The 26,390-nt window shown below is 42.4% G+C and overlaps 1 protein-coding gene across 1 annotated transcript; it reads left to right on the top strand.

The window, feature by feature from the left end:
• Positions 1–1,192: 1,192 nt before the first annotated feature.
• UBASH3A (ubiquitin associated and SH3 domain containing A) lies at positions 1,193–24,630 on the top strand. The gene is made up of 14 exons (XM_059840077.1): positions 1,193–1,394; positions 5,534–5,587; positions 6,972–7,158; positions 8,589–8,787; positions 9,457–9,626; positions 11,031–11,239; positions 11,998–12,124; positions 14,233–14,332; positions 15,345–15,467; positions 16,228–16,320; positions 17,722–17,866; positions 19,838–19,944; positions 20,462–20,568; positions 21,258–24,630. The coding sequence occupies exons 1-14, from the start codon at positions 1,282–1,284 to the stop codon at positions 21,393–21,395; spliced, it is 1,872 nt and encodes a 623-aa protein (XP_059696060.1). The 5' UTR covers positions 1,193–1,281; the 3' UTR covers positions 21,396–24,630.
• The last annotated feature ends 1,760 nt before the right edge of the window (positions 24,631–26,390 follow it).

Here is a 26,390-nt window from a genome sequence, read left to right as displayed (position 1 = left end):
CTCTCCAGAGTCCCAACACAGCTGATGGTGATTGGTCATTAAGTAAAAAACAATTCACATGTTGGATAAACAATCTCCAGCCATATTCTAAAGCAGCAAAACACAGGAGAAGTAATCAGATAATTATTGTTTTCATTTTTCTCTGACGCTGCTCAGCTTCCCAGGAGAAGAAATCCTGGTGAAGAGATTTTTCCAGAAAATATGACAGTGACACTCATGATCCTGTTAACTTAAGCCATGATATCAAGAATCCTTCATCATTTCCTGTGTCACACTTTTAGCAGCCTTCTCTGGAAATGGGGACACCCTCCCCACCAGGCCTCAGATAGTTCTGATGGTTCTCCAAATGGCTGGAGAACCAGCTCTAGCAGGCCAGGTGTCCCAAGGAGAACTTCAGCCAAAGTGGGGAAAACATGAGGGCTCATTTCAAGTGACCAGCAGCTCAGGTGATCATTTCAGTCCATGGGGTGAGGTGTCCTGCCCTCCAGAGGGATCACTGGTACCTGCAATAAAGACAGAAAAAACTGTCTCCAACCAATTTACCCATTCTGGCCATGCTGGAAGGGCTGGGGACCAGCCAGGGCAGCTCTGCAAAGGCTCCCACAATGGGACTGGCACCACTGGAAAGGACAAGTTCTTCTCCCTTCTTCCACCCAGAGCTGCTCCAAGCTCAGCCTCAGGGTGTGATGTCTGGATATGACATTGGGTTTAATCTTCCACAGTTTGGTTGCTCATTGCCTTTGGCTGAGAAGACCAAAGCAGGAGCCACATATTATACGGGCAGGAGGACTTGAAAACTGAGCCCAAAAAGGAAAGTTTTGGCCTCCAGACTAACTTCCCACACGCTGCAGGACAGCCCCACTTGTTCCCCCCTGATGCAGTTGCAGCTCAGGTGGATATTGTGGCTTTCAGGAGGCAGTTTATAGTGAAAAGATAAAAGATTCCACCTCAGCCCCTTCAGCAAGCCCACTCTGACTGTGGTGGTTACCTTTGGGCTCCTCACCTTGTTCTGCCAGGGCAGATAGGAAAAACTTTTGCTTTTTCAGCCACCCTACGACAAAAATTCAGAGGCGCAGATTCTATGAAAACAGGATGTCAGCTTTTGTCAGAAAAGATCACAAGGAGTGTAAGGTTGGCTTTTTTTTTTTTTTCATTTTATCTGCCTCCTTCTCTCTCTCTGTTTCATTTTCTGACTCCCTCCCTCTCTCCTTCACGCCCTCCTCCCACCTCCCAGTTTGTGTCAGCGCTGTGGGCGCACGGAGAGGGGAGGACAGGGCGGAGATGGCGGTGGCTGAGGCACAGCTGTATGCAAAGGTGTCCAGCAAGCCCCGGGGCAGGAGCCCCTCTGCCCTCCTCGAGCCTCTCCTGGCCAAAGGATTCCCAGCCCATCTCGCGTGAGTACTGTGCTCAGCTCTACAACAAATCATGAATCTCTGGGAGATTTATTCAACATAGGAGGGGTTTGCCATAAAATCTCCAGCCAGGCAGCCTGGGTTTTTGGTTAGGAGATTGTGCTGCACCTGGGGGTGATGTCCCCAAGCAGGGATCAGACCTGTCTTGCTCTGAATTTCATATATGAAATTCTCTTGTATAGTATGATATATAATATATATTTCATTTATATATTCTCATATATAGTGTGTATTGCCCACACAGCAAAACCAATCTGCTCAATAGCCAATATTTTAAAATACGGTGTGAATCTAAATTTATAGTATGATATATATTCTCTTTTTTATATATTTATATATATATATATATATATATATATATTCTAATATATAGTGTGTACTGCCCACAGAGTAAAACCAACCTGCTCAATAGCTAATACTTTAAAATACTGTGTAAATCTAAATCTATAGTATGATATATGACATATATTGTCATATATAGCATGTACTGCCCACACAGTAAAACCAATCTGCTCAATATCAAATATTTTTAAATACTGTGTAAATCTAAAATACTGTGTAAATCTAAATCTATATCATGATATATATTTTCATATATTCTCATATATAACGTGTATTGCCCACAGAGCAAAACAAATTGGTTCAATACCCAATATTTTAAAATACTGTGTAAACTTAAAGGTGCAAATTCTTCCATATCCTGAGTTTTGAGAGGCTTCTCAATGAGTTGAGAAGTTGACCATAGTTTGCTCTTGGGATACATCCTCTTTCATTTTTTTCTCCTTATTACTCCTATTATAAGGGAATTAAACATGGGTGTAATTTCTAGCCAAAGGTTTTTTTTCAGGCCTGGCAAAAATCTCCTGCTGGACGGTGTCAGGGGAACTGTTTTTTTCTCCTTAAGATGCCCCCTAAGTCTGTCAATTTTTCTTCCTGTCTTGAATCAGGATCTTGTTCCAAAAATCATGTCCTGCCTAAAAAATGTCATAGTAAAGAATGAGGCTCTATTCTTGGCAGCTCCAGCGGATGATAGAGTAACTGGTGGCAGGTAAACAAGTTAATGCAAAAGAAAAATGCTGGTCATTCCTCCACCAAGAATCTCTCATGTTGGACAGGCATGTTTTGGAGAGAATTTTCCAATTTCTGGATGGCAAGTAGTTTTCATTCAAACTGTTCAAAAAATAAATCTTATTATTTAAATATCAAAGAACGCCTCATAAAATTATTTTGGAAAGAAGAGCAATATCTTTCTACCTTTTGACTGAAAATGAAGTGAGTGGAAGAGGTTCCCTTTGTAAGTGCTGGGCTGTTTTTTGGGAACAGCTGTGGTAGCAATCAGTATCAGACACGATGGGCACAGCTCACAAGGGAGCTGTGAGTCCCTTGTTCCCAGTGATGCACAGTGGAATTTTAGCTGAAAATATGGCTCATGATTTCTCTATTAATATTGTAATTTCTCTATTAATATTGTAACTTCGGTCAGGCCAAAGTAATGGCTACTTTTGAATTTTTTTCTGTTTAATGTGATGCTTTTCCAATCCCCTTCAAAACACTTTCTGCTGTTACTGAGATGACTTTGTGCTTCCCAGTTCTAAATCAAGAAGCAGCAGCAGAAATACTGTGCAAATTGATGTAAGATAACAAAATATCAAAAAGCAATTTAAAAAATTGGATTTTCTGTTATTGACCTTAAGACCTTCAAAATTTTGATTGTTTTTAAAAAACCTTTTAGCTGTCTCTGTTGTCCCCCAATTAAACCATGAATGAAAGTACTGAAAATTTCTTTTGAGACGTCCTGGCCTGAGAAATATGAGGCGGGGTGGAAGTATTTCAAAATTTTTCACCATGTAGAACCAACAGGCCAAAGCAACATTTCCCAAATAAACAAAACTCAAATGTGTGATGGTCAAGTCTAGCCTAAGATCAAAACATTTCCACAAGAAACAGTGCCAGCAGTTTCTGTTTTAGGGAAGAGCCAGCTTATTCTGACTGTAGATGCTTTTTTATTCTACTTTCATTACAGATTCTCAATGGTTTATTCATCTCTCTATCTGCGAGAAATTGGTGTATGCAGAACTTATTCTTTGCATTACTTTTCAATTTTGACTTCTCATCTCGGAAGTGCAGGATTAGTCACACCCCTAGTGCTAAGGGCTCTATAAACCTTGGTGGAAATCATCCTACTGGAATTTCCTGCTGGAAATCACATCCTCATATGTGATGAGACAAAAGGTGGGACAGATATGGAGGGGAGCACGAGAGAACAACGAGATGGGACTGAGCAGGATGGCAGCTCATGGCCTCAGGTCTCACTTGTTTATTACATTTAGTTTTTAAGGCCTCATTGTAAAGAAAAGCTGAAGCCAAGCTCGGTTTTAGCTTCAGAGCTGTTCGTACAGAGCTTGTGCCCAGGTGGGAGAGCAGCATGGCATGAGGTGGTAAAACACTCCCTTGGAGGTGCAGTGAGTGGTTCTGAACCCTGGCATCATTGCCACTGACACTTCCACAAGGCACAGGGTGGGAAATGGATTTGTATGGAATTCTCAGAGCCTGACAGCAGGCTCACCCAGTGCGCATCTGTGTGCAAACCTTGAGACAAGAAATGCTGACTTAGAAATGCCTTGGAATAGGACAGACATTGCTGAGAGAGAAATGGAGCTAGAAATAAGTTTCAAAGGATGGCCTTGCAAATCAGACTAGATATTTTAGAGAAACAGAACTGTGAAAGATGCATTGGAGTAGGACCCACGAGGGGTAATTTTAGATGATTGGCTTTAAGGCATCTACAGCATGGTGTGGCAAAAGCTGATAGGCCAAGAAACACAGTGTATTGTAAGTAGGAAATAGTTGTCTTCTGATTGTGATGGTGTGAATTATAACATCTGTATTGTCTCACCCTTCACATGAGACTGAAAATGGAATAAAAGTTTTTAAAATGCCTCTCAGTTGCCCCATCTGTGGGTCAGAAAAAGGCTTAATCCAACAGCACAGCAGAAAAGGCTGAGTGAGGAGAGGGGCAGACGGAGGGCTCAGAGGAGAGGTAGAAGGTAAAGTCTGAGTGGAAAGGCTCATGTTTGTCCTCCTCCCCGTTGACCCCCACTGAAGAGCCAGCAATGGCTGCATATAAATGTTATTAACAAGCCCAAGTGTAGTTTTTACACTGAAGAGAGGACAGAAGACTGGGAGGGAACATAAGGATGAGCCTGAGTCCTGCAGCTCAGTGCACACACTGCTGATGTGTGATGGTGTCATGGGGATGGATGAAGAATAAAAATGGGAGGAGACAACACAACTCAAGGCCCTCAGGAGCCAGTGGCCAGAAAAGGTGGCCTCAAAAGAGGAGGAAAAACATCAGCAGATGCCAAGAAACTCAGTAGTTTTCTTCCAGTGTCCTCTCTCTACTTCTCCTTCGTGTTTCGTCTGAGAGTTTTGCAGGTGCAGGGGTGGAAATGGGGTTCATGAGTGCAGCTGCTGCTTGAACACTGGAATCCTTCACCCATCACCCAGTATGCAGGAACAAAGGTTTGCTCATGTGAAACACGTAGCTTTTTGAAAGCTCTGGTTAGAAAAGGAAACCAAATCCTACCCCAGAGAACGGAAATGGCATTAACAGAGAGAAATGAGAGATTTTGTCCCTCATTTCTGAGTTGCTGGCTTAGATCTGGATCTCTGCTGGCTCTGGGGGTCTTCAATCCAGACTCCAACCCCAATCTAATTTTGCTTAGTTTTAGTGTGTGGGCTTGGCCCTGGCATTTTGAATCAGCCCCTTTTTGCTATGAACCAAGAAAACCCTGTTCTTACAGTGCTTGGATGGATGGTTCATCTAACTCCAAGGAAATTCATCTAGTCAGTAAGGCTGCTAAGGAAACACCTCCAGAACACAAAGAAAGGCATCTCCTGGGGAGGACAGGTTACCAATCTTCAAAGAATTAAAGACTTGCAGTGAGAAGAAAGCTGTCTGGAAGGCTTCAAGAACAATCACATTTGCTAGGAAAAGCCTTCTTGCTAAAGCTCCTGCCTGTGCTGGAAAATAGATTTGATGACCAAAGTCACTGACTGCCTTTACTGCATAAAAGCTTTCTTTCAGGAATTCTGAGGAACCAATTTTATGCTTTTTCTAGGCAAAAAGCCTTGGTTGCTACTGGACAAAAGACAGTAGAAGATGCAGTAAAATGGTAAGTACCTGTGATTTCTAAGGTGTGCCTTCACATTAAAGCTGCTTAAAAATCCTTGTTGATGTGCTCATCCTGTCACTGGATTTGAAGTTAGATGCCATAAAAAAAAAAAACAAACCTGAATTTAAGATTTTTTTTTTTCATTTATTTCACTCAGAGAAAGAAATATTTATATTTGTACTTACTCTGGGACACAAGGTAACTTGCAGAAGGTCCAGGTAAATTAAAAACAAGCAGCTACTTTTACTTTTATTGATGAGTCAGTTCACAGGACCAGCTGGTCTGGTCAGAAAATCCTCCTCAGCTTTAAGTTTCCTGAGAGAAAGGAACAAGGAAAGAGGGAAAATTTTTGTAAACCCATGAGTGCACTTAGAAACACATGCAGAAACAACAGCTGGTGGGGAACAGAAAGGCCCACCACAAATTAAGGTGAAAGGCTGATGGTCAGAGGGAGGTATTATTACAATTAAAATCACTTCTCAGTTTTGAATGACACAAAGTTTTCTCCTCTCTACCAAGACTCTCACAGAGTGAGAGTGTCATTTATGTGCTGATATCTGGTTTTTTTTGTTGTTGTTTTAATTCACCTTCGCATTAAATACAGTATTTCCTTGTAGTTTCTTTTGCTTTTTTTCCCCCCTTTTTTCCTTGGTTCAGTTGCTTTTTTCATTTTTCTTCTATTTCCTTTTCTTTTGTAAAAATCCAGAGGAGGCATTTGAGAATGACATCTCCTTTCCAAATAATTTTTTTCAGGGATGCTGCCACACTTCCCAATAGCTGCAAAGACAAACATGCATCATGTGAAAGACATGGTGAACAATATCATCACATGGCATATAAATTTCTGACCTTTCCTTGCGTGTTTCTGATTTGCCTTTCTGGCTTTTCTTAGGGCTGAATAAAAAGGCTCATTCTGAGTGGTTTTTTAATCTTCAGCTGGTTTTAATTTTGTCATTCCTCAACACCTTCCACCCATTGCCTTTTTCCTCCTCCAGCTCTCTGTTTCCAGTAATGAAAAAGGGGAAAAACCACCCCAAACCCTAAAAAGCTATTTTTTGTTTTCTCTTATTTTCCTGAGATTTCCACAAATTTGTACCAAAGCTGTCTGCATCCTAGGCTAACACTGTCCCTGCTGCACAGCTGGCTGACACTGACAGAAGTAAAGACACTTGACAAAATGAAAAGTAGTCAAAAAATAAGCTGAAAAAAAAATTTCTCAGTTATTTAGTGCTGCAGAGAGAAAGCTGAGCTTTAACTTCAGCTGTTAATTTGAAAGACAATAAAACTGTATTTCCTTTTTCTGATCTCTGCTATAGAGCCCTTCAGCCGCAGGAAACCAGAGCGGTGCACACACTCACTCTCAGCGTTACACTCTTGATTTCAGGCTTCATTCCCACTGCAACGACCCCTCCCTGGATGACCCAATCCCCCAGGAATATGCCCTTTACTTGTGCCCCCGGGGCCGCCTGCACAGCCGCCTGCAGGACTTCTGGAGGGAGAGCAAGCGCCAGTGCGGCAAGAACAGAGCCCACGAGGTCTTCCCACACGTCACCCTCTGCGACTTCTTCACGGTGAGGCAAGGAGAGTGCAAGGGTCGGATTTCAGCCGGGTGATATTTGGTGAAACTGGGCCACCTGCTGTTGTCTGACCCCAGAACTTGTTGGTGATCAAATGACATGACCCAGGCCCAGGCACATTGCTTAATGTCTGAGTGATGCTGAATGTTTGAGTGATGCTGAATGTTTGAGTGATGCTCAATGTTTGGGTCACAGCTAATGCTTGAGTAGGATGTTTTTGGGTAGCTGGTAGCAGGTACTGGAGTCATTTGTTGTTTCATTTCCTGAGCCTTCCATTTGCTTTGTTACAATCATCTTGCCTTTGCCATCTTTAAGAAAATCTCTGCCTGCTCAGCACAGTGTTTCAAAGAACATGGTTGTTTCCAGTGCCATTTTGGTAGATCCATCTAGAGCAGCCCTGTGCAGTCCAGCTGCTGTCAGGCTTCCATGTGCCCATTGCTGCATGGATTTAGGATGATAAACCTTCCCAGCCAGGGCAGCAGGGATAGTGTTATTTTATCCTAGGATGCAGACAGCTTTGGTACAAGCCTGTGGGAATCTCAGGAAAAGATTTGCCTTCCCAAGAGAGCCCCATCAGCTGGTCACTGCTGTGGTGGTATGTCCCAGATTTTACTCTTTTTATTGAAGCTGAAGATTTTGTGAAATCTTTTGTGATGTCCAGTCCAGCACTGGACTGGTCTGGAAAAAACTCTGGAGCCTCCTGGAATCCAGTTTTAGCATGTTGACACGAACATCAGCTGTGTCTGGGATGTGCTGAAACAGGCTTGGGCTAGAGCAGCTGGACAAAAATTACTTTGTTCATCACACTTTCGTGTTAAACCATTAAGTGCTTCCTTCCCCCTAAGGATGGGTCATCACAGCCATGCCAAAAAGTAGAGACAGTGAAAATAAGACTATTTTGTTGCAAAATACTGAGTGGTGCCCTGTGACCATTGAACACAATTATACAGAACAAAAATCATTCATTAATAATGAATGCCATGCTCTTGGGAGGCATTAAGTTTAAAGGCCTGTCTGGAAGAGACGACTGCACTGCAACCCTCACCTTGCACATCTCAGTAAAGGACTGTAAGATAACACAAATTGCTCTTAGAATTGAAGAAGGAAATCATGATCCCTGTCTCATTTCAGACTGATTCCTGCACACCTGACAGATGGTAAAATATTTTGGCTTTTTCCTACCCAAGCTAGATAAACCTTGGGTTGAAGGCTCCACCTCCTGGTATAGAACCAGGACATTGTGCTGATCCAGCTGCCAAATACTGCTGGGTTTAACGCCAGGAATTTCAGACAAATTCCTAGGTATTTTGTGTTTCTCAGGAAGTTTATAGCCCCAAAGTTTTCTGGCAGTACTGTATGACAGAGGCTTCAACACTGTCTGTGAGCTGGTGGGTAAAGCCCGCTCCTCCTCTGTTTTCTTTCAGTGTGAAGACCAGAAAGTGGAATTATTGTATGACATCCTAAAGCAAGTGGGTGACAGGTTTTCCCAGAGCTTTCCACCATCCGTTTCCCTAACACTACATGCATCTCCCAGCTACCTTGGCTTCTTCATTGATGACAGCCAGGCAAATATCCTCAAAGACTTTGCTGTGGCATTCTCATCAGAGGCTTCAGCCCTGGCAGGTAGGACCAACACCAAAGGGAAAATGGGAGGGTTGTAGCACAAATGTGTAGCCACAGTACTGAAAACATTCCCTGTGTCTCCAGGGGAGCTTAGATGATGTTTTCCTGCCAGCTAACAGCCTTTGCTCCTACAGATTTGCAAGCAGAGTAGCCAGAGGAACATGTTTTATTCTTTGAAGGCACAGCACTTTTGCCTAGAAGCTGAAATGATCTTGTGTGCAACTTGGCAGGTGATTGATCAGGATATCCAAGATGGGCAAGGACATAACACATCCCAGATCTCCACCCTCATGGTGCTGTGGCAGCTTGATGGCCTGGCTGCATCCCTAGGAATACGGCCCAATACCTTCTCCAAGGGAAACTGAAGGGGCACAGCCCCACCACAGCTTTGTCTGGGAGAAATGAGTTCAGTACACCTCAGGCTGTGAGAGGAAATCCAACCATGATCATTTCTTTTCCTCACAGAGCCAGGAAGCAAATTCAGTCCACATTTGTGAATGATTTTGGTGTGATTAAAACCATGACACCCATCAAGACCATTATTCATTAGATCTGCTCTACCACTAGTTTCTGTGGTATTTCCTACATCATGCAGATTATGTAGGATAAAACAAGAGGAGCTTTAAACAACCTTGTTCTTATGTTGTGCTGTGATTGTTTCATCCCTAGACTGCCATGTGAAGCCCTCCTTGAAGCAGTTCCACCTTACCTTGGCTCACAGGTTTTATCCTCACCACCAGAAGACTTTGGAACAGCTGGCCAAATGCATTAACCCAGGGGAGCCCTGCCAGTGGGTGGCTGCTCTCTATTCACGGGACATGCGTTTTGTGCATTACCAGGTACTGGAATCAGATTTATTTCATCTCCTGAGCCTTTCATTTTCTATGCTACAGTCTTCTTGCCTTTTCCATTCTTGAGAAAATCTTTTCCTGCTCAGCAGAGTGTTTCAAAGAGCATGGTTGTTTCCAATGCCATTTTGGGCTGAAAAACTGCACTCCTGAATTAGTAGATAAGACCTTTATTTTGGTAGGTTGCTTGACCTACATGTCTCAAAATATAATTCCAAACCCCAGGAAAAAAAAGCTAATCTTACCATGACATGATAAAATAAGGGACAGGAAATAATGATCCTTTAATATTTTCGAGGATTTGTCAGTTTACAATTTTTGCAGCAAAATTCCCTTCAGCAAAATTAGTTTTCTTGATTGTTACAGCCATGATGAAAACTGCAGCTGTGAGCAGGGGTCAGTTCTCACTGATGATTTTTTGCTTAGCAGACTCTTAGTTGAAACCAGTCAACATTCTTTCAGTTCTCATTTCCAAATTTAAATTACGGAATGTTCAACAGCTTTTTGTCAGATCAGTAAATCACTTTGTCACAAGTCTCGTGTTGGATTTTAGTCACACTCAGGAGAGCTGCAAGCAATCACAAAAATAGGTCAGATCTATGTTTGCTTTCAAATAAAAGCAGTTAGAGGGGGGAAAAAAAGTATTTTTGTGAAAACCAAGTGACTGTTTTTAAACATATCATAAGTGTTAGTGTGGTAGTGTCTTCCTTTTCTGTTGGAATCTGAAATGCAGGGAACTCTCAGAACTTTGGGCCTGGAAGCCAAAGCTTAGAATTAAACACAGGATTTGATCTGATACCTTGGAAAAGACTTTCAAACACAGGTGCTAGAAGTGAGAATGTGGATTTACAGTTTAAAGCAGAGAGACATTAAGTAGAAGAAAGTTTAGAGTTTTAGAGTGTAAGATCTAGAAAAATAAAAGTAGTTAGAGATGTAAACAAGAAGTTTAGAATGTAGTACTGTAGCTTTGTGTGTCATAACATGATTGGCTAAGAAAGCTTACACTGTAACATGGGTCCATAAGAATATATATTTAAGAATTGGGTCAAAAACATAAATATCCTTGTTGGCAGTTTTTTACTGGTCAGCAAATCCTTAAAAGGTCTTGTATCTAGGGGTCCTGTGACCTTCTGAACCATACAGTAAAGATGTGAGCCGAACTCACCTTTCCTGCCTATGTAGAAGAAAAATAAATTCACATCATCTAAAAAACTCAAGAGGTCCCATCTGGAATTCTTTCCAAAACCCCCGCACTTTTCCTCTGCCAAAGTGCCACTACAGAGCAGGCTGCAGAGTGGAAAACAGAGCTGGTTCTGCATCCAGGAGAGGCAAACAGCCACCCCCTGAGCAGCTGCAGCACGGGGCACACCCTGACCCTGCTGTGTGTCCCCACAGAGGCTGAGGGCCCTCTTCCAGTACAAGCCCCAGAACATTGATGAGCTGATGATCAATGCTGGGGACTTGATCTACGTGGATCCAAGGCAGCAGAGCGAGGCTGGCGAGGGCTGGGTGATCGGCACCTCGCACCGCACCGGCTGCAGGGGCTTCCTGCCCGAGAACTACACCGAGAGAGCCCACGAGTCAGACACCTGGGTCAAGCACAGGTAATTTGGGGGTTCATGGCTGTGCCTTTGCTTGGCAGCTCCTCCTTGCTGGGAATCCTGAGGGTCTGGGTGGGATGCTGGGACATCTTCTGAGAGAGAAGAGACAGGACTCACACCTGTGGGCACGCAGAGTTCAGAAGTTCAGCCGCTCCAGGGATGACCCCTGCTCGCTCTTGAAGAACCTGAACACCCTAATGAATTTTGAAAGAGCACATTTTGCCAGGGCAGGCTCAGCCTTCAGCCTGGCTCTCTGCTCTCTTCTTTTTTTTCTCCTCATTTCAAGGGCTTGTAAAGTTAGCTTGAAATGAAACCGCACAAAGGTTGCTCCACCACCTTGGCACCACCCTTATCTTGTTGATGTGCCCTGCATCAGAAGGCACCTGTCTGGCTTCCTGCTCTTCATTCTGCAGCTGACATTCTGCAGCACAGCTGATGCTACTTGTAGATTAGAGCTGATTTTTCTAAGTTTTGGTGCACTTCTTGACGTCTCAGAGAAAGGGAGGAGGCCACCAGGTAGTTATTTCCTGCTTGAAGGTTCCACTTAGGCAGGGTTACACTCAAAATACACCATCCTCATATTTTAACATCATTTTTATGGGGCATATTCTAAATGAACAGCAAAGCTATGAAGTGAATTTGCAAGTGTGTAAAACGTATTGAATGGAACATGAATCCTGACTTGCTGATTCTGTAAAAGGCATCATGACTCAAAAGTCTCTTCTATTTGTGGGCATGTGTTGCTTCTGCTTCTTCTACAGGGAATATGTTTTTGACACAGCTTCAAGATCCTTCACCAAAACAGAAAAGGAACCCAATGTAAAGCCAAATGGAGAAGCCCATAATCTCAGTATGTCAAGGAGTGTAACCAATGTTCTTTCTCTTCAGGTAATTGTTTTTTCCATTTCTCATCTTTGCCACATGTGTTGGCAGATATGCTATTAATTAATGGCATTTAGTAAATTTAGTAGTATCTTCCTTTTCCTCCCTCATATTTTCATGTTTAATTGTACATTTATACGCAGTGTTTTATTTATTATATTGTACATTTATATGTACATACACACTCTTACTGTATTGTATCATACCTCATACATTTTTCTGTAATGTAGATGATGTATATCACATTTGTCTTTCATGAATCTTTCCCTGTTCCTGTCAGAGTAGCACAACATGAGTTCTCTGCTCAGGTTTCTCTGAGCACAGCCTCAGTGGGTAAGGAGACAAGTCTGACAGGTGAGACACAGGCACAACCTCCCCTGACTTCCACATGGCTTCAGGCACAGTAAATAAATCAGAATTAGTCTCACTGTTCACAGCTGCTCTTACATCTGGATTCTATAGATGTCATCTTGGAGGTTTCCATGGCCCCAGATGACATTTAAATGTTCAATTTTCTTCTTTATTTTTAGATATGTAGCTAGTGCAGATAACTGCACAGAACAGCTAGCTGGAATGATTCACAGCACTGGTAGGATCACATTTCTCACCCAGGTCCAAAATCTACATGTATCAATTTTCCCCATGTCTACTGATCTTCTGGTAGGAAGAGCAAAACAAATAAGGAATCTGATTTTTTTTCTACAGCACATTTGCACCTGTGTTGCCTTTTTGGCTCTGTCAGAGATGCCAAAATGCATTTTCAGCACAGATATGTCTCAGAAACCCCTTTAGCTTGCTGGGCCCACAGCCTCTCTCCTGCTGTGCTGGGCAATAACCCTGGCCTGGTTTGTGCTAACTTCAGAGGAACTGAGGGCACCTTGAGGGAATTTCCATCCTGGGGCCTCCAGGACACCATCTGTATGACTGAAAGAACTTTCTGAATAAGTCACACATCCTTCTTCTGGCTCTTGACCTCTCTTATCCAGGTCAGATCTGTGGCAGAGCCAAGGCTTGGCCTGAGAAACATGTTTTGCAGAAGGGCACATCTCCAGTCTAGAGTTTCCCTGGTCTCTGGGTTCCTCTCAAGAAGAGGAAGACCACAAAACCTTGGGTTTATACTCTGATCTTGTGGCAGTTGATGGGTGTTTCATGGCAGAATTGCAAGTATTTAACAAAATGCATGAATATCAACCTCAAACAACTTTTTAAGAGTTCCCTTTTCTGTTGCTGAAGATGCAGAGCACTTAATTCAGTGCTGCAGCACTGTTAACAGGGCTGTTTTACACAGTAACACTGTTTTAAAGTTTTAAAACCTTTGACCTGTTTCTCCTTATCTTCTTCTCATTTGCATTTAATGTGCATTGTATACTAACCCCAGACTACTTCAAATTTATTTGTAATTCCATGCAGTCTGAGTAAAAAAAAGTGACCTTGTAGGAGATCTGGGTTCACTGTTGATTTGGCCACACAGTAGTGAAAATGTAGAAGTAGTATTTTCACTAGGAAAAGAAGAAGCTTAGTGTTAGTCCTGGTGTAGAAAAGGGCATTACCAGTCAGATCTTAGCTAATTATCTGCTTTTTGTTTATATCACCCATATGATAAAATTAAAGTTATGACTCCTTCCCACACTGAGGTTAAAAGATCTGTTACCAGCACTGCCTTTCACTTGTGCTAACACAGAATTAGACCCTGTAGCCCATGATGGTCAGGAATGTGACCACAAAAAGAAGTGGCCTTAAGCCACACCAGGGGAGGTTCAGGCTGGATATCAGGAAGAATTTTTCCACTGAAAGGATGGTTAAGCATCGAACAGACTTCTCAGAGAGGTGTTGAGTCAACAAACCTGGAAGTGTACAAGAAACAGCTGGATGTGGCACTCAGTGCTGTGCTTGAGCTGACAACATGCTGGTCAGTCAAAGGTTGGACTCAAAAATCCTGAAGGTCTTTTCCAACCTTAATAATTTTATGATTCTCTTTCATTTGCTTTCAGTGGAGAACCAGTCAGGCTTATCACTGTCCTAAGGACAGGATCTATTGTGCTGTCTCTTCTCCAGGAATCCAGGCTTTTCCTGCAGGTTGTAGATAACATCCTTATGAAACTCCCTTTTCCCAGAACGCTGCCCTGAGGAGAGGGGTGCTGGTGATGCGCCACGGGGAAAGAGTGGATCAGGTCTTTGGCAAGTCTTGGCTTCAGCAGTGCCTGACTGCAGATGGTGAGTAAGGTAACAGGAGGATCTTCACAAACCAGGACCAAACCAAATTAACCCCAGTAATGGGTAGAAGAGATTCAATCTTTGTGTAAATGATAACAGTGCAAGTCAGGCACAGCGCTGCTTCAACCTGCACATAACCAGGTCACAATGCCCTAAAGTCCTTCATGTTTATGCTCCCTAAATTCAGATAAAAAAAACCTCTTGTGCTGCTGATGGAAGTGTGTCTCAGTGTACATGAACAAATCACAGGAGCACCCTCATCACCTCTCATTACGTGGTTCTTGTCAGGCCCCTCCACCTTTCTGGGCCTGAGTCAGAATTCTGGGCTCTTGATCGGAGTCACACTACGTCACTAGTACAACCTGGGCAATCTGTGGTGGAAATGAATTGTCAGAGCTGACCTAAATTAAAATCTGAATTTCCTCTCTCACCCTCAAAAAATAAAAAGAAAAAGGTATGTTTTCAGGTGAAGAAAACTGACCCAAAACAGGGAAATGTGTGTCAGGAGGAAGGAGGGGGACAAGAAGGTGGGAGCTCACAAGTGAGAGGTTTATGTTGAAAGTCTGCCTTGCTCTGCTGGAGATTTCCCATCTTTAAGGCATGGAATTCACAGCAGATAAGGAGGGTGGTACCATATAGCTGTATAATCAGTAATCAATTGTTTTCATTTTGATTCAGTGGAAATGGGTTTTTTTCGGTCATTTTGGCAACAGTAAAAGAATATAGATAGGGAGACAATTTTTGTTTCTCTCAAGTCCCACAAAGCCAAATTCTCCTGATTTCCTGTTCTTTCCTCTCCTCCTCCCCATTTGCTCCTTCTGAGCTTGAAGAAGAGGGGTTGTTCTCTTAGGACACATAATTTCCCAAGCCAGTGTTGTGACCTTAAAACATGCCCCCTTTAAGGTAATAGCACTGGCTGTTTTTCATCAGTAAGACACTGACTGTCTGTAAAACAACCACAACACAGCTGCTGCCTCCCTTGTCAGCAGCAAAATGTCCTGCTTTGTTTCAGGGAAATACTACAGAGCAGATCTGAACTTTCCCTCCTCCCTGCCGAGGCAGAAAGACAGCATGAAGCAGTTTGAATGTGATCCTCCTTTATCTTGCTGTGGTATTTTCCAGTCAAGGCTTATAGGTAAGCTGGATATCATCCTCCTGCAAATGTAAGGGTTTGGGAAGCAGACTGTCATCATCTGCCAAAGCTCATGCTGGTCTTGCAGCAGAAAAATTTCCTGCCAGCACTCAATTGATGCCATAATTCTCTGTGGGCAACCACTGCAATATCTTCTTAAATAGCAAAACAGAGAAAACAGCTGATTACTTGTCCTTGGGACCCCCTCTGCCAGTTCCTGGAAGAAGCCAGAACACTACCTGTGCCCTGCTGCTTGTCTGCAAGGGATGAATGTCTTGTGCAGTTGTCCCTGAGTGGACAGTGAGGAGTGAAGGGGCTGGCCAGAGGAAGCAGCTCCATGGCCAGCAGAGTGTGGTCACCTCACTGCAGGAGGGTGGATGGTGTGGATTAGGCTGACTCAATTCACCAGATGAAGTTGTTTGTGCTCCCTGAGCAAGAGGCATGACTGTGACAGTGCTGGTCTGCTGCAATTGCTTGTCTCTGATGGTTCAGATATATGGAGACAGCTACATGCCTATAATTGCTGTTTGCAGATTTGGGGTGAATCTTCTGTAATTATCTTTCCAACACTCATTTTAGAATAGATGTTTCCACCAGAATGAGCTTTCTAATGAGCTCAATCAGCAGATAGTGGGGAAAATGAATAGAAAGGGACTGTCAATATATCCCATGTTAATGAAATTGCAAAGCTCTGAGGGGTATTTTTTGCAGAAAGTGTTTTGTAGTAATCTCTCATCTGTCACAATCTGCTGTTGCTATCCAGGGGAAGCTCTGCTGGACCAGGAGGTGACAGTCAGCTACGTGTACTCGTCCCCTGCCCTGCGCTGCGTGCAGACAGCTCAGCATGTACTGCAGGGTAAGGGACCAAAACCTGCCAGGTGCTTCTGCCACACTGCAAACATCTTCACCAAACCTCTGTGAAGCCTCTGACATGAGCAATTAAGGAAGATGCACAACTTTGTGGTTGTTTGTGGTTTTCTTTAAGCAGGCAAGACGAGATGGTTTTGACTGCTGGTAAGACAGGCAGCAACAAACCTGCTGGTGTGTGTGCATTCTGTGGGATATATCTGGGTAACTCTGGGCTTCCCTAGTTAGAATGGACCTGCTGGTGTGTGTGCATTCTGTGGGATATATCAGGGTAACTCTGGGCTTGCCTAGTTAGAATGGACCTGCTGGTGTGTGTGCATTCTGTGGGATATATCAGGGTAACTCTGGCCTTCCCTAGTTAGAATGGACCTGCTGGTGTGTGTGCATTCTGTGGGATATATCAGGGTAACTCTGGGCTTGCCTAGTTAGAATGGACCTGCTGGTGTGTGTGCATTCTGTGGGATATATCAGGGTAACTCTGGCCTTCCCTAGTTAGAATGGACCTGCTGGTGTGTGTGCATTCTGTGGGATATATCTGGGTAACTCTGGGCTTGCCTAGTTAGAATGGACCTGCTGGTGTGTGTGCATTCTGTGGGATATATCAAGGTAACTCTGGGCCTTCCTAGTTAGAGTGGAATCTCATGTTATATAAAGCAGAGGTGTTTCATATCTGCTGGAATTCAGCATTAGTAGCTGCTCATCAAATCACCACTGCCACCTCTTCCAGAAAATAGTTTGACGCAAGTATCAGATGTTTCCAGAGCTCTGAAGGATCTGATTGTGGATCAGGGAAGACTGCTTCCATATTTTCTTTTGCAAACCAAACTATTTTAATCCTTCATTTTGCAGAACATCTTTCCCTTCCTTTCTTCTCCCTCTCTTCTTTTTCCATCTCCTGTTCCTTTCAGCAAGTTCACAGTTCATTACCATGTTTACATCAGAATGCATTCACTGCCATGGAGTAACCTGTCTTGAGAATACTCAAAATAAAATATTTCTTTTGACAAGAGAATTCAATTTCTAATACTGGACAATTTGGACAGTTTACTGCCTTACTGAGGAGCAAAATGCTATATAAAAATGGTAAAAAATATTTCCTGGTGGGAGTTTATTTAGATTGCAACATTACAAAATTGAGTTTTTTCCCTCTAGCAGAGCATCACAAGAGAGCTTCAAAATTATGATTATCATAATGATGATGATAATAATTTGCAGTCCCTTTATGTTAATCATACAAGAATATAATGGTGGCTTTCTTTAATCAGTTTGTTGATAATAAGTAATTAATTTTCACTAATAAAAGTACAGCAGCATACCACGCAGAATGTATAGCCTGAATGTAGCACTTCGAGTGTACCTGTTTCCTAAGATCTATTTCTTGTTCTTGCAGGGCTTAAATTAAATCAAAAAGTCAGAATCAGGGTGGAACCAGGACTGTTTGAATGGACCAAGTGGGAAGCAAGCAGAGCAATCCCTAAATTCATGACTGTGGCAGAGCTGGTGGAGGCATCTTACGACATAGACACAAGTTACAGGTAACTACTCTGTGTCTGGCTGATAAAGCTGTGGGGTTTTTCCCTGAGATATCTTGTCCTTTTATGTGTCACAAATCATTACAAAAGCCGCAAAGATAGGGTGATGCTGATCAAATTCAGATCAAAATAGGATATAGAAAGAAGATATGCTGTCACCAGCTCATGGGTGCACTAGCACAAATGTCTTGTGCATGGGACCAGCCCTCCTCTGGTGCTGCCTTGACATTATGGGCATTAATGTCTAGTCCCAGGAGCTTTGCTTTTATCTTTGGTTGATGTGAAAAACACTTTGGAAATGTGAAGAATAACCTGATTTTCAGTGACAATGAAATGTGACGTTATATAAGGTCAGTCAGCCCTTGGCTGAGGGTCTGCAGGGCAGCAGCAAGAGATTTTGGGGACAGGCAAGATAAGAGCATTTCAGTTTAATTGATGTTTCTGGCATCATTTTAAGTTGCTCAAAGATTAATACTGTGCTCAGCAAGGACTTTTTGGAGCCCTTATAACTTGGCAGGGTGAGGGTCGAAGCCTTTTCTGAGCGCTAGCAAACCACAGCCTGGCAGGAAATGATAAACCTCCAATTCAGTCTAACTCCTCATCTTGTTCACAAACCAGGCTGCTCAGTGTTTGCAGTGCACAGCCAGATCCAGGAAATTACTCAGCTGTCTCTGGGATTTCCCACATATTCAAAAAAGGGGGAAAGGAAACATCTCATGTCTTAACACATTCCTTACAGCCAAGGATGTATCTTTGTTTGAGACAGCATAAAGTCTCCAAAATCCTTCTTCTTTTGGAGCACAGGTATTTCTGGTGTGTTCTTCACTAACAGACTACTCTCTAGGGGTTTTTTTTTTTTTTTTTGGTCCAAAATCACTTGCCTCAAAAGAAACTGTGCAAATGCACAGCAGTGGGAGGTTCAGAAGGGAATCTCTAAGGCAATGTTAACTACACTGTTTAGGCCCCTCACAGCTCACTCAGGTCCAGGCAAAAACAGGGTGGATGAGCTATAAACTTGCACACAGAATACCAGTTTCTTCCCATCACATGCAGGGCTAAAAAAATCCTTGGGTGCCAGCTGTTATGAATTAGTGAGATCACTTAAAGAATCATCAGCAAAGGGTATCAGTAAAAACCAGATATAAAATTAAGTGTCAGCACAAAAAAATTCATTGGCAAGATTCAGTCTACTACTGAGCTCATGGGACAGCAGGGTCTGGTTTTACCAATTCCACCCCTGCAAATGCTGTCCATCACCCAAGCTCCACCAGACCTCTGAGGCTGCCCTGATTCACAGCAGTGTGAAGGTCTGGCTCCTAGCTGTTTTGGGTGCCTCAAAAGCCTTGGTATAAAAAAGAAATAAGGTCTTCAAAGAAGAGCTCAGATATTTTGGAGTGATGCATTGTGATTTCTGTCCCTAGAAACACCTTTTTTTTTAAACTCTAGCAGTGGAAGTCTTCACTATCCTTTTGGCCAGCATTGCAGATAAGCCTCATGCAATATAGATTTTTATTTACTTGGTTTATTGAGGAGATTGATGCTGAGGTACCAAATCTTGCAAGCATTCTAATTATTGTCTCATTATTGTCTCTCCTTTGTTTGAACTCAGTCAGGATTGGAAGACCCAGGCAGCTCTGCAGCTCATGTCTGGGCAGTTGTCCTTGCTGCCAGAATTGCTCAAAGCTTTTCTTAGGCACAAATCCTGCTTTAAATAATCTCCACTGTAAACTTCAAGTTTTATTGAAGCCTGGTTTTCCCTGTATGAGGTGCTTTATGAGCTATGAGACTTAGCCATGAAATTTAATGGAAATTACTCAGAGAGAAGCTAATGCTTCAGACAAGCAGAGGTAACTGTGTGTCAGCCAAGCCAGTAGATAAACTTTTTAGCTAAGTGCCTTTTCTCTGGTGTAGTCATTCAATGCTGCTAAGAGTGTATTCATGTAGATTAACATGTATTTGTGATTTTATTGTCAGGGGTAACTTCCCACTCTCCTCTCTGGTGCCTTCGGAAAGTTTTGAAGACTATGTCAGCAGGAGCTCTGCAGTGATAAAACAGATCATCAGTGCCTGTCCCTGCAAAGGTAGAGGTTTCAGGTCTTTGAATATTCTGTCAGACCCTTGCAGTAAGAGGAACTGGCAGAGATTTGCCAACAGAAACACATTTCATGTGAGCTGTTGGCACTGCACAGAGCTTAAGGTAGATTCAGTGCTTGCCCTGGGCTACACTGAAGTAACATAAATGCAGTTTATGCAATAGAAATGAAAAAAGTAAAATAAAACTGAGACAGTAGAGTACTAAATTGCAAAATATGCTTTTCTTCATCTTTCTACATCAGGATATACCTCAGCAAAAGATAAAAAAGATAATAAGCTTTTGTGGAAAGCTTTTTTTCTCTTTCCCTCATAAATGCCTTCTCAGTAGCTGGCATGCTCAACACACCAGATATTTTCTGCCCATCACAACACGCTCTGCCACATTATCAAAGAGGTCTGCAAAGATGAACAGCCCCAAAGCCACCTCATCCCCATCTGCTGATGGAGAATGTGGCAGTGCTGCAGCTCCCTTACCATGGTTCTTTGCTTTTCCTGCTGTGCCAGGTGTCATCCTCATCGTGGGCCATGGCTCCTCCTTGGCACCTCTCACCAGAGCACTCACAGGGCTCCCCAGCAGAGACAGCAGAGACTTTGCCCAGATGGTACAGAAGGTGAGAGGATTTCATTCCATCAGGAAGCCTTTGGGCTGCTTCATTGTGTTTTTAATAAGGAGACTGCTTATGCAGCTAGACGTGTAACAGCCTGCCAGCAGCTGTGACATCAGCTCTCTCATTCCAAAGGGGTCTCACACAGGTTTAGCAAAGCACTGGAGGTAAAGAGAAGGATTTTATTCTGGGGGCTTTGTATGTGACTGGTAGCTAAGTCTTTGGAGAACATTTTCTTTTGGAAAGTCAATGCCATGTAATACCTACAGACATGAGGCACATTTGGAAACCTCCCCACTTGGAGCTAGTCTCCTTCCTTTCAAAGTGGGAAGAGAAGGCTTTGGGGTGACCTAATTGCAGCCTTCCAGTACCTGAAGGGAGCCTACAAGAAAGATGGAGAGAAACTTCTCAAGAGCCTGGAGTTACAGGACAGGAGGCAATGGCTTCAAACTGACAGGGAGTAGGTTTAGATTGGATACTAGGAAGAAATTCTTTACTGTGGAAGAGGGTGAGGCACAGGAACAGCTTGCCTAGGTATGAATGTCGAGTGACACAAGTTCAGCTTTCACCCCTCAGGCTTCCAGCCTGGTTTTAGTTCATTTCAGAAGTGACAGAATATCAGGGGCTGCTCTTTTCTGTAGCAAAGCCCCTCCTTCGTGTTAAAGCAATGACCCTGCTGGTAACTTCCTTCTCAGATCCCTGCCCTGGGCATGTGTTTCTGTGAAGAGCAGAAAGAGGAGAACAAATGGCAGATGGTCAACCCACCAGTGAAGACATTAACTCATGGAGCAAACGCAGCATTTAACTGGAGAAATACTATCATGGAAGATTAAAAGGCCATCTCTGCCTTTGCAGTAGTCAAAAAGGAGCCAAACGCAGGTTATGGTTCATCACAGTCCAATGATTCATCCAGAAGACACACAGAAGGTGGGAAATGCCCTCTCTGAGCTGTCAAAGCACAGAAAAACACTTCTGAGTTTGGTGCCCGGATTTTGTTTTTATTCTGCTGACTGAGAAGAATGGACTTGAGAGATGGTGCTCAAGTGAGAAATAACACTTCTGGTGGTAGTGAGAAAAGCACCTTTTAATCTTTCCTGAGCATAAAAATGTTTAATAAATATAGATATATATAACTACCTGATTATAAACTCCATTCCAAGAGCACTGAAGTAAACAATGCTGTATTTTTAAGACTGAACTACACCCAGCAAGAATTCCTTTTTTCCCCCTTCTTTAGTCACTTGGATATTTTCAGACAACAGAAAAACTGGGACTGAAAAAAGTCAACTCCTACCCGAAGAGGAGACCAGCTCTAGCTAAAGCCACTGTGTTTCCTGTTCACTCCATCAGTTCTGTGAGAGCAAATACCACACTGACTCTTTATTCACCTCTTCTATGAAGGGAGTCCATTTTCTATCACATCAGCTCTTCATCCAGCAATTCTCAAGTGATGCATATTGCAAAAAGGATCAAAATTATTTCTTTTTGAAGGGAAATGAACTGGTTGCTTTACTGTTTCTGGGACAAGGAAAGATGGCCTGTGTTACTGTACTGGTGACAAAACTGTGACATGAGCAGCTTTAACTCTGAATCCTTCCTGAGGTAGCACTTGCAGCACAACAGCTTTTTTTTCTGCTGGTTTGTGCCAAATTTATTAATGGTGACCCACCTTCCCAGTGGATCATCTGGAAGGTTTCTGCAGCTCTTCTTTACATGTGTTTAATTAACAGAATGTAGCCCTGAAATTTTATGCACAAACAGGAACATGCCTTTCCACTGTCTGTTTTTCTCCTGCTTTGACTCTCTGCTTATCAGATAACTGCCTCCAGGAAAGTACAATGAAAGGAAAAAATGATAATGTTTCTCTCAGAGCATGGCTAAAAATGTTTTCATTTTCACTCCTCTCTACCTGCTCCTATGTGACATCTCCCTGCATGCCATTAGCCATGGGGGCATGCAGAGGAGCCCATCCAACACTGCAGCTCTGGGGCTGAGAAGTGTCTGACAGGCAGCTTTATCTGTGGGTGTAGAGATTTTGTTATCTCAGCTGTGCAGCTGCAATGATTCATTCTGACTTTCCAGCTCTGGTGGAGTTGCTTGAGCTCTCAGTTTTCTGACAGTGCTGCAATTTTACAGTGAAAGTCAAATGTCCCAGGGCCAAGACAGGAGCTCTTTAATGAGCAAGGGTACAGGACTCAAGCTCAGGAGATGGGACTACAGCTGCAGTCCTAGAAAAAGATAAAAACACCAAATGTCACCACAACCTTTTCTTGATCAGTGGAAGCAGGATGCCACTGCAGTGCTAAGAGGACTGTGGCTTGGCTACTTCTCCATGTGTCAGCCCAGCACACACTTGCTGTCAGCCAAGAGAGGCAGGTGTGATGAGGGATGAGTTTGCTCAGAGCTCTGAAGGTGGTGGCCAGGCTCCTCTGTGGCCAGCAGGGAGGGCAGTGACCCACAGGTCTGGCTGAAAAACGGATGTATGATACAAGAAAATCAGCAAAGCCACTTAAAAGACTGGTCATTTTTAATGTATTAGTGATATTAAATTTCATTACAAATTTTCTTCTACCTTTCTAGAGATAACAATGGTTTTTTTTCCATAATGTTGTGATACATTAATCCTAGATTGGGCTGCAAACACCACCTTGGTTTAAGAATCTGTGTCTTCCTTTAAAATACCAAAATAAAATACCATGTGAGATCGCTCCCTTCACCCAATGGCATCAGATGTATTGTCAGGGTGGGTCTGTTGTGAAAAATAACGTGTAAGTACAGCATCATCTCATTTCTTTAACAGCATCATCCTTTCTTTAACGCTTTCCTACGGTGCTGCCACTGTGTATAATATAACAATGAAATTTCCTTCTGCTTTTCAGTCCTTCTGGTCTGCAGAAATAATGTTGCTGAAAGCTAGTTAATGGCACTCTAATCCTGTTATTATCCATCCAGCTCCTATCCTTAATGAGTGTGTGCAGCTCTCTAGAGGCAGGTGACAGGAGGGGAGCAGGATGTGGCTGGGGGAAGTATCTGTCTGTCTCTTACAGGGGATGGATTTTATTGCTCCACCCAATTTTGGCATCTAATCAGATGCCCACAGTGCATGGACAACACTATTGACAAGCTACATATACTTAACAGGCAGATTCCTAAAGCACTCAAACCAGAATCCCACTGTGCTTTTCTTTTATTCTCTATACAGATGCACTCCAATGAATTTTACTTCAGTGAAAGCAATTAATTAAACTTCAGAGCATGTTTAAAAGAGGGTTTGGGATCTGAAGTTTTCTTTTGTGGTGAGGACAAATGCTTGGTCACAAAATACTGTACTAAAGTTATAAAGACTTCTCCATGTTTGAGTCAATTGAACAGAAAGGACATGAACAGAAAGAACAGGCAGCACACCCAGGAACCCATTGAAACCATCTCAGTCTTAATAATGGAAGGGCAAGGACAAGCTCTCCTATTCCCAAGGACTCTGCTTTTGGCTTTCCTGGGACCCCATGAGCACAGATTCAACCCTAAACACTCTTTAAATTCAGAGCTAAAATGATGTCCTTAACACACAAGGTTTCTTGGTTGTACAATCTGGTGGTTGGGAGAGAGAGAATTCCTAATATGGTGTGTACACAGCATGAGACTAAACACAGGTGAAATGAAGAAAATGTCCTTGGAATCTTCCAAGTTATCTTTGTGGTAAGCAAAAGAAATAAGAAATTATTTTCCAGTTTCGGGGGGCAGGGGGGGAGGTTGTGATTTTTTTTTTTTTTTTTGGTTGGTTGGGTTTTGTTTGTTTTGCTTAATTTGGTTTGGGTTTTTATGCAACTTCTAAAATTAGTTGTTGCTTTGCAGTTTTCTTTCACTGGATCCATTTTATTACAAAGCTATGTGCTTCAATCGATGTTTTTAGTACTGCTTTGAGAATCTGAATGTTTTCTTTGTAGCTTAAAACGTGAGAACATAAATTCTCTTGATGAAGACCTGTAGTGAGGCTAATCTACGGTGACCCCTTGTGGGAAAACAACTTCAGATTTATATGGCAAAATAAAGTCTGGTGTGATTGAGGAATGAGGAGGAAGAGCAGCAATTTTTTTTAACAATAATGCTTCTTCCATACTCTTTGAAAGGATATTAACATCAAAAATTGTATTGTTTGGGACTACTTTTAGGTAGAGGAGCTTGGAAAGACACTTGAGGCAAATTCTTCTGAAAAGTGAGATACAACATACTATGAATGTTCTGATCCTGATTTTTCCAAGCTTTTCTCCTTGTGCCAGCATTAATGCTGGTACAAGGATTGTGCATGGTTCTGCTGAGTCAAAGAAGCAGATATTTCTATTCTTTGCACAATTTTAAATCACAGGTCAGGAATAAAACAGTTGAGTGGATTTTTTTACTTACAGGGGAATCTCCAAAAGGAGCAAGTCCTGTTCTCAGGAGCAACCTGTAACATACTAGAGATCTGCAGATATTCTTAGCTTTCCCTGATTGTATTCCATGCAGGAGGCTTTTTATTTTTTTTCAGAATTACCACTGGAGGTCACTCATGTACTAACAAACAGTGCTGCAGGGGAAAAAGGTAATTTGAACTATCCAAGAATGAACTCAGCTTGATTTGAACATGACGTTAAAATGGAAGGGAGTTTGGAATTATGTTGGGCAGATATTCCTCATATTTACAGTAGAATATAAAAAAAATAGCAAGTAAATTAATTATCTTAATTTTCTTGTAAAAAGACTAAACCCCTCCCCACAACATTAGCAAGTTAGCTTTGATACAGCTACAGTAATAATGGAAATGCAGCACAACTCTTCATCAAAAAAAGCAAAAAATAGGAAAAGAGAATTCATCTAAAAATGCTCACTGGGGTAAGCATTGGGGGACATCAGTGTGACAAGAAATTGCAAACAAAATGTAAGATAGGAGAAGAAAGATTGCATGGGAATTTTATCACTATGATATTTCTGACAGCAGAAAAAATTGCAAAGAAGAAGTAATAAACTGCACTTCATCTATCTCTATTTTCTCTTAATCTATTTTTAACTTTCAAACTTCCAGATACATTTTTGTTGGAATTCTGAGTTGCAGAGAAAAGGGAATTGCTAAAATGTTCTTCCTCTTTCTGCTGAACTAAAACTTTAATATTGATTTCTTGCCCTGAGGTGAAGAAGTAGGAAATGTAAGTCCTGTTTCAGCAATACCAGCACAACATCTCATGCCAAATGGGCCCAACCTGGTTGTTTCACTTCAGAAGCAGAAAAAAACTGCTACTGGCTGACAACTCTCTACCTCAGGCTCCAGGCCCATTAATATTCATACCAAAATTGCCACAGTATGAGAGCAAATTAAAACCAGACAGGTGTACATAATAATTAAGGTATTGCTTACAAATTAGCAGGGAAAAAGTTTCAGAGCAGCTTTATTTACCTGCACAAAGAGAGAAAACCATCTGTCAGTGGAATTAGTCCTTCTACAACACTTTGCACAGCTCTGTCTTGCTCTATACTTTCAATTTACTATTTATATCCTTCCATTTGATTCTGGAAGCTTCTAGGAGGGTTCTGCAGCTGCTGTGTCCCACCAGCCACTTCCTGATTGACAGGTTTTTAATTTCAAAAAGCTGCATTAAAAGAAAAAAAAAAAAAGCTTTTTTGATTTCAAATAGCTTCGTTAGCTGCATGTTAAGTAAATACTTGCCTGCTGATCGGGACCACGGGGCTTTGTCTGCTCTGTAAGGATGCCTCTTCCCCTGGGAGATGGGAGCAGAGCAAGCAGAGCTGTTGGTAATTTGTGTGGGTGCTGGGGAATGGCAGAAGCTCTAATCCAA

Source organism: Haemorhous mexicanus, chromosome 2 (assembly GCF_027477595.1).
Source record: "Haemorhous mexicanus isolate bHaeMex1 chromosome 2, bHaeMex1.pri, whole genome shotgun sequence".
Classification (NCBI taxonomy): domain Eukaryota; kingdom Metazoa; phylum Chordata; class Aves; order Passeriformes; family Fringillidae; genus Haemorhous; species Haemorhous mexicanus.
This window is presented reverse-complemented; position numbering and strand designations above follow the sequence as displayed.